The sequence below is a fragment of the Eubalaena glacialis genome, chromosome 17 (assembly GCF_028564815.1).
Source record: "Eubalaena glacialis isolate mEubGla1 chromosome 17, mEubGla1.1.hap2.+ XY, whole genome shotgun sequence".
NCBI lineage: Eukaryota > Metazoa > Chordata > Mammalia > Artiodactyla > Balaenidae > Eubalaena > Eubalaena glacialis.
This window is the reverse complement of record NC_083732.1, coordinates 52,929,995-52,941,265: the sequence shown is the minus strand read 5'-3', so window position 1 is coordinate 52,941,265 and position 11,271 is coordinate 52,929,995. Positions and strand designations below refer to the sequence as shown.

Here is an 11,271-nt window from a genome sequence, read left to right as displayed (position 1 = left end):
TGGCTGAATGGATTAAAAAAAAAAAAAAGAATCAATGACATTCTCCCTCAAAGAGACTCTCACTTTAGACTGAAGGACACACAGGCTAAAAGAGAAGAGATGAAAATATATATTCCAAGCAAATGGTAACCAAAGGAGAGCAAGGCAGCTATAGTTATACGAGACAAAATATACTTTAAGCTAAAAATGTTAACAAGAGACAAGGAAGGTTATTACATAATCACGAAGGCATCAATTCATCAAGAAGGTATAACAAATGTAAATATTTATCAACTCACATAAGAGCACTGAAACATATAAAGCAAATAGTAACAGAACTAAAATGAGAAACAGCAGTAGAATAATAGTAGGGGACTTTAATACCCCACTCTCAATCATGGATAGATCATCTAGACAGAGAATCAATAAGGAAACAGTGGATCTGAACAACACTATAGACCAAACAGACTGAACAGACATGTATAGAATATTCCATCCAACAACAGCAGAATACACATTTTTCTCAGTGCACGTGGAATAATCTCTAGGATAGATCATGTTAGGCCACATAACAAGTCTCAACAAATTCAAGAGAATAGAAATTATATCAAGTATCTTTTCTGACCTCAATGGTATAAAATTAGAAATCAATAGGAGGAAATATGAAAAATTCACAAATACATGGAAATTAAACAACACTCTCCTGAACAACTAATCGATCAGAGAAGAAATCAAATGGGAGATTTAAAAATTCTTGAGACAAATAGAAATGGAAAAACAATACATCAAACTTAAAGATGAAGCAAAAGCAGTTCTAAGAGGAAAGTTTATAGCCATAAATACCTATATTAGAAAAAAGAAAGATCTCAAACAACCTAGCATTATGCCTCGAGGAAGTAGAAAAAGAATAAACTAGGCCAAAGTTAGCTGATGGAAGAAAATAATGAAGATTGGAGCAGAAATAAATGAAATAGAGAATAGGAAAAAGACAAGATTAACAAAACTAAGTATTGGTTCTTTAAAAAGATTTAAAAATTGACAACCGTTAGCTAGACTAACCAAGTAAAAAAGAAAGGACTCAAATAAAATCAGAAACAAGAGATGTTACAACTGATACCACAGCTTTAAAGGATCATAAAAGACTACTATGAACAATTATATGCCAACATACTGGGCAACCTAGAAGAAATGGATAAATTCCTAGAAATATACAACTTACCAAGACTGAATGATGAAGGAATAGAAAATCTAAACAGACCAATTGCTAGTAAGGCAGTTGAATCAGTAATTAAAAATCTCCCAAAAAACAAAAGTCTAGGACCAGATGGCTTAACTGGTGAATTCTACCAAACATTTAAAGAAGAATTAACACAATTCCTTTTTAAAATCTTCCAAAACTAGAAGAAGGAACACACTGAAACTCATTGTCCAAGGCCAACAATACCCTGATACCAAAATGAGAGAAGGACACCACAAGAAAAGAAAGGTACAGGCCAAAATCCCTGATGAACATAGATGCAAAAATTCTCAATAAAATATTAGCAAACTGATTTAACAATACATCAAAAGGATCATGCACCATGATCAAGTGAGATTTATTCCAGGGAAGCAAGGATGGTTCAGTATCTCAAATCAAATAATATGATGTACCAAACTAACAAAATGAAGGATTTTAAAAATCATATGATCATTTCAATAGATGAAGAAAAATCATTTAGAAAATTTAACATTCATTTATGATAAAACTCTCAACAAAGTGGGTATAGAGGAAACATACCTCAACATAATAAAGGCCACATATGACAAGCCCACAGTTAATATCATAATCAATGATAAAAAGCTGAAACCTTTTCATGTAAGATCAGGAACAAGAGTAGGTGCCCACTCTCACCACTTTTATTCAACATAATATTGGAAGGCTTAGCCAGAGCAATTAGACAAGAAAAAGAACTAAAAGGCATCTAAATCAGAAAGGAAGAAGTAAAACTGTCACTATTTGCACACTACATGGTATTATACGTAGAAAAAACTAAAGACGCAATCAAAAACCTGTTAGAACTAATAAATGAATTCAGTAAAGATACAAATATCAACATGTAAAAGTTTGTTGTGTTTCTATACACTAACAACAAACTACCAGAAAAAGAAGAAAGCAATCCTGTTTACAACTGCATAAAAAAGGAATAAATTTAACCAAGAAGGTAAAAGACCTATACAATGAAAACTACAAGACACTGAAGAAAGAAATTGAAGAAGACACAAATAATTGGAAAGATATTCTGTGTTCATGGATTAGAGGAATTAATATTGTTAATACCAGGACTTCCCTGGTGGTGCAGTGGTTAAGAATCCGCCTGCCAATGCAGGGGACATGGGTTCGAGCCCTGGTCTGGGAAGATCCCACATGCTGCAGAGCAACTAAGCCCGTGCACCACAACTACTGAGCCTGCGCTCTAGAGCCTGAAAGCCACAACTACTGAGCCCACGTGCCACAACTACTGAAGCCCACGCACCTAGAGCCTGTGCTGCACAACAAGAGAAGCCACAGCAATGAGAAGCCCGAGCACTGCAGTGAAGAGTAGCCCCCGCTCACTGCAACTAGAGTAAGCCCGCACACAGCAACGAAGACCCAACGCAGCCAAAAATAAAAAGTAAATAAGTTAATTAATTTTTTAAAAATGTCCATACAACTCAAAGCAATCTACATATTTAACACAACGCCTATCAAAATTCCCATGGAATTTTTCACAAAAATAGAACAAACAATCCTAAAATTTGTATGGACACACAAAAGACCCCAAATAGCCAAAGGAATCTTGAGAAAGAACAAAACTAGAAGCATCACGCTCCCTGATTTTAAACTATATGACAAAGCTCTAGTAATCAAAACAGTATGATACTGGCACAAAACCAGACACACAGATCAATGGAACAGAATAGAGAGCCCAGAAATAAACCCACATATACAGGTGAATTAACTTACTACAAAAGAGTCATATAATGGGGAAAAAACAGTCTCTTCAGTAAATAGTGCTGGGATAACTTGACCACTATCTTACACAGTACCTCCCAAATTAACTAAATATGGATTAAAGACTTGAATGTAAGACCTGAAACCTTAAAACTTCTAGAAGAAAACAGGTGGTAAGATCCTTGACATTGGTATCGGCAATGAATTTTGGATGTGAAACCAAAATCAAAGGCAACAAAAACAAAAATAAACAAGGGGGCTACATCAAACTAAAAAGCTTCTGCACAGCAAAGGAAACCATCAATAAAATGAAAAGGCAACCTACCAAATGGGAGAGAATATTTGCAAGTCATATATCCAATAAGGGGTTAACACCCCAAATATATAAATAGCAAAATAGCAAAATTTAAAAATCTGATTTAAAAATGGGCAGAAGATCTTCTTTTCCAAAGAAGGTGTACAGATGGCCAACAGGTATAAGAAAAGGAACTCAACATCACAAATCATCAGGGAAATGCACATTAAGCCACAATGAGATATCACCTCACTCCTGTTAGAGTGGCTATTATTAAAAAGACAAGAAATAACAAGTATTATTGAGGATGTGGAGAAAAAAGAACACTTGTGCAATGTTGGTGAGAGTGTAAGTTGGTGTAGCCACTGTTGAAAACAGAGAGTTTCTTCAAAAAATTAAAAATAGAACTGCCATATAATTCAGCAGTTCCACTTCTGGGTATTTATCCAAAGGAAACAAAAAACACTGACTTGAAAAGACAAATATGCCCCCATGTTCATTGCAGCATTATTTACAATAGCCAAGACATGGAATCAACCTAAGTGTCCATCAATGGATGAATGGATAAAAGAATGTGAAATGTGAAATTTGTAGTGAGTATTGGTGTTGATAGTGGTAGTTATATCATGGAATATTATTCAGCCATGAAAAAGAAGGAACTCTTGCAGGAGGTGGGGTGTTGGTGGGCACAATGGGTGAAGGTGGTCAAATGGTACAAATTTCCAGTTCTAAAATAAATAAGTCATGGGGATGTAATGTACAACATGATGACTAGAGTTAATAACACTGTATTGCATATATGAACGTCGCTAAGAGAATAGATCTTAAAAGTTCTCATTACAAGAAAAAATATTTTGTAACTATGTATGGTGATGAATGTTAAGTAGACTTACTGTGGTAATCATTTTGCAATACATATATGCAAATATCAAATCATTATGTTGTACAACTGAAACTAATGTAATGTTATATTTCAATTATATCTCAATAAATAGAATGGGCAAAAGACCTAAATAGATATTTTTCATAAGAAGATATACAAATGGCCATCAGGTACATGAAAAGGTGCTCAACATCACTAATCATTATGGAAATGTAAAACAAAACCCCAATGAGATATCACCTCACACCGTTAGAATGGTTGTTATCAAAAACAAAAGAGATAACAAGTGTTGGCAATGGTGTAGAAAAAAGGGAACTCCTGTGCACTGTTTGCCTGAAGGTAAAGATACAGCTACTATTGAAAACATTATGGAGATTCCTCAAAAAACTACAAATAGAACTATCATATGGTCCAGCAATCTCACTTCTGGGTATAAATCCAAAGAAAATTAAGTCATATCTCAAAGAGATATCTGTACCTCCATGTTCATTGTAGCATTATTTACAATAGTCAAGACTCGGATACAACCTAACTGTCCATGAATACACACACACACACACACACACACACACACACACACACACACACACTCAATGGAATATTATTCAGCCATAAAAAAGGAAATCCTGCCTGGTGCAAAAAACATGGATGAAACTTGAGGGCATTATGCTAAGTGAAATGAGTCAGACAGAGAAAGACAAACACTATATGATCTTACATATGTGGAATCTAAAACAAAACAAATTCATAGAAACAGAAAGTAGACTGATGGTTGCCATGGGCTGGGGCTGGAGGAATGGGTGGTGGTGGTCAAAGGTGTAAATTTCCAGTTATAAGATGAAACAGTTCTGGTGATCTAATGTACAGTATGGTGGCTGTAGTTAATAATCTGTCCTATGTACTTGAAGGTTGCTAGGAGAGTAAACCTTAAATGTTCTCACAAAAAAAAACAATGTAGCCATATGAGGTGATGGATGTATTAATTAACTGTATTATGGTGATGTATATATGTGTATCAAATCACCACATTGCACACCTTAAACTTGCACAATGTTATATGTCATTTATATCTCAAAGTTGGGAAAAAAATACTCTAGCAAAAAAATGCTCACTGGCCATGAGTGATTAAGAGCTGACTGTCAGGGGCAGAGACTGGGGATGGAGGAGGGCAGGGACTTACACAGAGGCCAGTCCTGTTTTAGTTCAGATTCAGGTGTGGCATTAGTTAAAGGAAGGAAATGGCCTTGTTTGGACATAGCCATGGGGTTGAGCCAGGGCCCAGGCCCTTCACAGGTAGAAGTAAGTTCCCAGGAGGAGAAGCCTGACCACAATGCTTCGCTTTGCTGCCTGAAGACTGGACCAGATCCCAGAGCATACCTGATTAGCCTCTAGTCAAGGGGACGCTCAGGGACACCCCCGCCTTGCTATAGAGCGGCCCTCCAGATCAGAGATGGCCCACAGGCAAAGGATGGAATGAAAATCCTCTTGAAGTGGGTAGAGTGATTAACATGATTTCATAGGAGGAAAGTGCAGTTTAAGAATCCACTAACATGCCCGAGGCCCCTGAGCCAGAGGCCGCTGAGCTGGGATATGAATTCCTGCTGCCATTCTCTTAGCCGCTGCCTTATACGGTCTCCCTAACTCTAAGGCCCTAAGTCTCAATTCCCTTTTCTGAAAAACCAGAACAGTCGAAGGTTCCTAGCTCTAAGTTACTGGGGAAATTAAATGGCATGATGTACATCAGAGCCTGGCACCCAGCAAGCCTGTGAGAATGAATGGGGGCTCAGCGGTGCTGTTCTCCTTCCCTCGTCTCAGATTCCCATGTCAGGCCCTCAGCTCTCACCCAGTGGTGACCTGCATCTTTAAGGACTTTCCATGATTCTGATGAAATCCTAGAATAAACTATTCAGACCTATGAAAAAGTGATCTGTGACCTTGGAAAAGTTACTCCACTCTCTGGGCCTGTCATTGGTAGGATGTTGCTCTTACTGTTTGCCTGAAAGAGTTACAGGAGGATTAAAGGGCAGGAAGCACAGAGAGAGCCCCGTGCCTGCCTATGACGGACACACGTGTGACTGCTGCTTCCCTCCAGCCTCCTTCCACCCTGATGACCACCGCAAGGCGGGAGGAACGCTATCTTGGTTTAACTAAAATAACAGAATTAGGAGGATTACTTTCCACAGCAACTAAAAATGAGAGACTGTTGAAAGAACTTGGGATGGTTAGTCCAGAGAACAAAGGGTTTATATGAACCCAGCTAACTGGGTGCTGGCACCTATTTGAAATCAGGGCTTCTTGGGGATCAAGAGTTGCCCAAACCACTTCCAGTTGATGAGGTTTCTGGTATATTAAGGGGAAAAAAATTGTTGAAGTTTCTCGTATATTAGGGAAAAAAAAGTTTTTCTAAAAGGAAAAATATTTAGTATTTAAAAAATACTAAAGCAGGGTTATAAATACTGCGGCATACCTTAAGTGTTACATTTAACAAATGTTAACACATAAAACTGAACCTAATAGAAATGTTCTGGTCATAGGGTAATTGCTAGATGTACGCATATTTTGAAAACCTTAATTCACAGTGTACTGCAGGCAGTGTTGGCAGGTACTGGGACACAAAATTTTTTCAACCGTGTCAGGGCACTGACTTGCAGAAAATGTCAACATTTTGAGTTTGAGGGTCGGTCTGAATGTGATCTGTCTCTGTCTCTCACGCCAGACCCAATGGAAGGCAGACTGGACATTCTGCAGGCCACAGAGATGAGAACGCGGCCCTGGGGCGGGCGCTTGGAGAAGAGGGGCTTCTCCTCAGCTGTGCCTCCCTCACCCCTAACCCCCAGCAAGGAGCCTGAGCCGAGATGCTGGGGCAGTGTGGGGAGTAGCTAGTGAATTACTCATCAGGCGGGGGTACGGGACATCTATGCAGCTGGAGCAACGATTTTTAACTTTTGTGGGTTCGAGGAACCTTCTGAAAATCCGATGAATCCCTGGACCTTCTCCCCAGAAGAATTCCATCACCTCACCCATCCACGCACAACTTTCCCCCAAAGAGCCCCCAGGAGTCCATAGACCCCAGGGTGAAACCCCTGGCCCGAGGGAGGCACTGGCACTTTCTAGAGTCTCTCTACCCTGAATTGCGTCTCAGGCCCCGCCTCGCACCTGGGAGCCCTGCCCGGGGCGCAGGCCTGCCTGGGGGCTGTGCACGGGGCCCGGGCCCTTGGCCGTGGACGCGCTCCGCCTCCCTCCCTTCCCGGGACCCGAGTGGCGCAGCCGGAGCGGGGCGGCGACCAGGAGGCCGGCCCCACCTGCGGACACTAGAGGCGAGGGGTCAGCGGGAGCCCGGCCCCGCCCCGGACCGCGGGGCCAGCCCACTGCACCCACCGCCGCGGGGCTCAGAGCAGAGGACCGCGCCGCCGCCGCCGCAGGTCCGGCTCCCCCGCCGATCGCGGAGTCCGGATTCGCTAACCGCGCCGCCGCCGCTGCCACGGGTCGGGTTCCCAGCGCTGCTCCGGGGCCTCCGCCCGAGCCATGAAGATGCATTTCTGCATCCCAGTGTCCCAGCAGCGGCCCGACGCGCTGGGGGGCCGCTACGTGGTGCGCCGTGGGTCGGGGTCCGACTGGGCAGGGAGGAGGAGGCCGGTGACAAGGCGGGGGCGGGAGCTCACCTCGCTCGGCTAATCCGGACGTGATGACTCTGTTTGCAGCTGTACTCCGTGTACCTGGACGGGTTCCTGTTCTGCAAGGTGCGCTACAGCCAGCTGCATCGCTGGAACGAACAGGTGAGCGTATCCGCGGCGGGTACCAGCCCGCCCACCTGAGGCAGGTGAGGAAAAGTGCTCCCAGGGGGCTCTGGGTGCTTGACTCTGGCAGGACACTGCACCTCTTGAGGGCTTCGGGCTCTTAATCCTGGTCGTGGTAACAATTAATTGTGAATTGCTTGGCATACAACTCAACGAGTGCATGATATCGCTCCTAATCACCTATAGCTGTGAAATGAGGGAACAGGGCGCAGGCAATTATCCCAACCCGTTCCAGCCCGGTGATCCCCACCAGCCCCACCTGGGCTGCATCTCAGTGCCAGCTGCTCCCCCAGGACAATATCCCTGTTCAAAATGGGCAAACCAGGTCTAGATCAAGGCGTAGTCTTAGGAGTCTTGTACATGCGTAATCTCTTTTCTCCCAGAGTTTGATTTCCCCCTCTTGAAAAAGGTGTGTCTTTATTTTTGTTTTCAAACGAGGGTATTCATAGGCTTCAAACACGGGCGGTCTGGAAACCCAGGAAACAGGCGACTTACCAAGTCAGAAGGCCATTTCTCACTCCAGTTTCTCACAAGTCCTGATGGCTTTTTCTTCCGGGAGGTAGACTGATTTATTAGCCTGCCCTAATGGGTTTTATTTTCCTAATAAGGAAGTGTTGCAAGTCTTCAAAGTGGGTTAGAGGAGTTTGAAATGAACTCCACCCTTCCCACACACTCATGCACATTGTTTTATTGGTTTTTTTTTTTAAGATTTTGTGTACTGATTATAAAGAGCACATACCTAAAGTTGAAAGAAAGAAAGAAAGAGAAAGAGAGAGAAAGAAAGGAAGAAAGAGAGAGAGATGGAGGGAGGGAGGAAGGAAGAGAGGAAGGAAAGAAAGATGCTTGCCTAGGCAACAACTATTAACATTTTTGGGAGAGTCCTTTCAGACACTCCTGGTTTCTAGTGAGTAGATACATCACGTTTCCTTTAAGACCATTTTCTGTTGATAGCTCAGTTCCATTGTTCTGCTATTAAAAACATCATTGCAGTGAGCCTTCTTGCTCATACATCATAGTGCATTGGAAAAGTCCATTTTCAAGCTATGACTAAGTTTCTTTGGAGTCAACAAAAACAGGTGTAATGTGGTCGTTAGTTAATTTCTGTGCTTGTCTTTGAGTCGGTAGCACCTAACACAGTGCCTGTGACCTGGTAGGTCCTCAGGAATGATTGTCAATGGCTGAATAAAAAGGGCATGGATTCAGACTTCTGAAGGATGACAGGCTACTTGTGACCGAAACATGTCTGGGGAGTTGGGAGGACTGCAGAGGAAGGCAGATGCGGATCTGAAAGGAAGAGAAAGTACAGGTCATTTAGGCATCTGGAGGAGGAATTTGAGGGTCATATCCCGCCCTCATCTGTCTTCCTGTGTGTGAGGTGTGATCAGGGAGGTGACTATCACGGGGTAAAAGCAGGAGACGGCCAGGAGGAGCAGGGAGGGCGTGGGATTGACTGACCACTTCCTGGCTGGACACTTCACCTCTTCTCTGATCTTCAATTTCCCTTTCAGAAATAATCAGGTAATTGGTTATGGATGTCAACTTCACAGGGCACTTATGAAGATTAGGGTCCAGTTTCTCACAGAGCGTGGCACATAGTTTACGTGCTCAGTTAACATTTACTGACTCAGATGCTTGGAGAATTCCTGAATCTGGTCCTTATTAACCAACAGACACAGGAAAATGCTTGTTTTCAGGAAAATTCAGACCTATCCAATCTTAGAAGGTCCAGAAGTGGAGATATAAAGCCAGTTCTTTTGACCTTCTATTTTGGAAGCCATGAACAAGAAACCGTCTGTTATTCACTGCAGTGGACTTTTTTTTTGTTTTTCTTTATTTTTTTGGCTGTGTCGGGTCTTAGTTGCGGCACGTGGGATCTTCGTTGTGGCGCGCAGGCTTCTCTCTAGTTGTGGTGTGCGGGTTTTCTCTCTCTAGTTGTGGCACGCAGGCTCCAGAGCGCGTGGACTGTGTAGTTTGCAGCACGCAGGCTCTCTAGTTGAGGCACGCGAGCTCAGTAGTTGTGGCGTGCGGGCTTAGTTGCCCTGCGGCATGTGGGATCTTAGTCCCCCAACCAGGGATCGAACTCTCGTCCCCCGCATTGCAAGGCAGATTCTTTACCACTGGACCACCAGGGGAGTCCCTGCAGTGGACTTTTACATATGGAATTGCCACAGCCCAGTGCCCTCTGTGAAGTATACAAGGGATATTAATGAATACTTCATATCTGTCCCAGGTTTTTCAAAATTCTAAAGTGGGGATTTCTTTATCCAGTTTCTAACTACCTTACACGTGTCATTGTTTCCCTTTTCTGTAGGAACAACTTCATTTTAAAGAAACTACTTAGATCTTAGGAGGTGGCTATTGGTATTATTATTAATTTAAAACAATAACTAACATCAGTTACTCTGTGCTAAGGTTGGTGCCAAGAGCTTTCCATGTCATGTCGTGTTTAAGTTTTACAACAGTCTTATGAGTTAGGATAATTAGCCCCTTTTAACAGATGAGGAAACTGAGGTACAACTTGCCCAAGGTCATACTGCTAGTAAGTGGTGGAGCCAGGATTTGATCTCTAGACCCTGCTCTAACCCATTACATTTTGTGGTTCCTTATCAAAGTTGACAAAATAAATTGCATCAGAAAAACAATTGCATCCTAAACTACCATCCTGTTAGGCCTAACATAATAAAATTCCCCAATTTTATGTATTGTGTGATGAATTTTGGTAAATGTATACAATTACCACCACCATAATCAAGACAGAGAACAGTTTCCACACGCATAATGCTCCCTTGTCCCCTTGCCCTTGGTCCCCTCCCTCCACCTCTAGCCCCAGACAACATCTGATTTCTGTTATTAGAGTTCCAGGCACAGGATTTTATTCCACCTGCCCAGGAAGCCCCTGTAAGGTTGGTATTGCAAGATGAAGAGTCCAAGTAAGGTTGCTAGATTTAGCAAATAAAAATACAGGATCCCCAGTTAAATGTGAATTTCAGGTAAACAACGAACACTTTTTTAGTATAAGTATGTCCCATGCAGTATTTGGGGTAATCTTAACTGGTCATCGTCTATTTTATCTGGCAACCCTAAGTCTGAGACTGAAGGGTTGGGTGACTTCTCCCAGCCACTTCTCAGCTAGTTTTTATTCTTCCTATTCCATGGAAGATGTGAAATGGCTCAGAATTCTTAATCTGATTTAATACTTAGCACTATAAAAAAGAGAAACAGTATAAAGGCCCCATCTGTGTTTATGTGTGTGTGTGTGTTATGTGTATGTTTGGTGAGTATAAGTTCATTTCCAATTGATTTTTTAGGAAGTTCTGCATCATAATAGAACAGAAATTTCATCTTA

General features: G+C 42.1%; 1 protein-coding gene across 1 annotated transcript in view; it reads left to right on the top strand.

Annotated features, from left to right (window-relative positions):
- Positions 1-7,653: 7,653 nt before the first annotated feature.
- Positions 7,654-11,271, top strand: part of SNX31 (sorting nexin 31) — a 66,273-nt gene continuing 62,655 nt past the window's right edge. Inside the window, exons 1-2 of the mRNA XM_061171992.1 lie at positions 7,654-7,719; positions 7,830-7,904. Of these exons, the coding sequence (XP_061027975.1) occupies positions 7,654-7,719; positions 7,830-7,904 (141 nt within the window). The remainder of the gene's footprint in view (positions 7,720-7,829; positions 7,905-11,271) is intronic.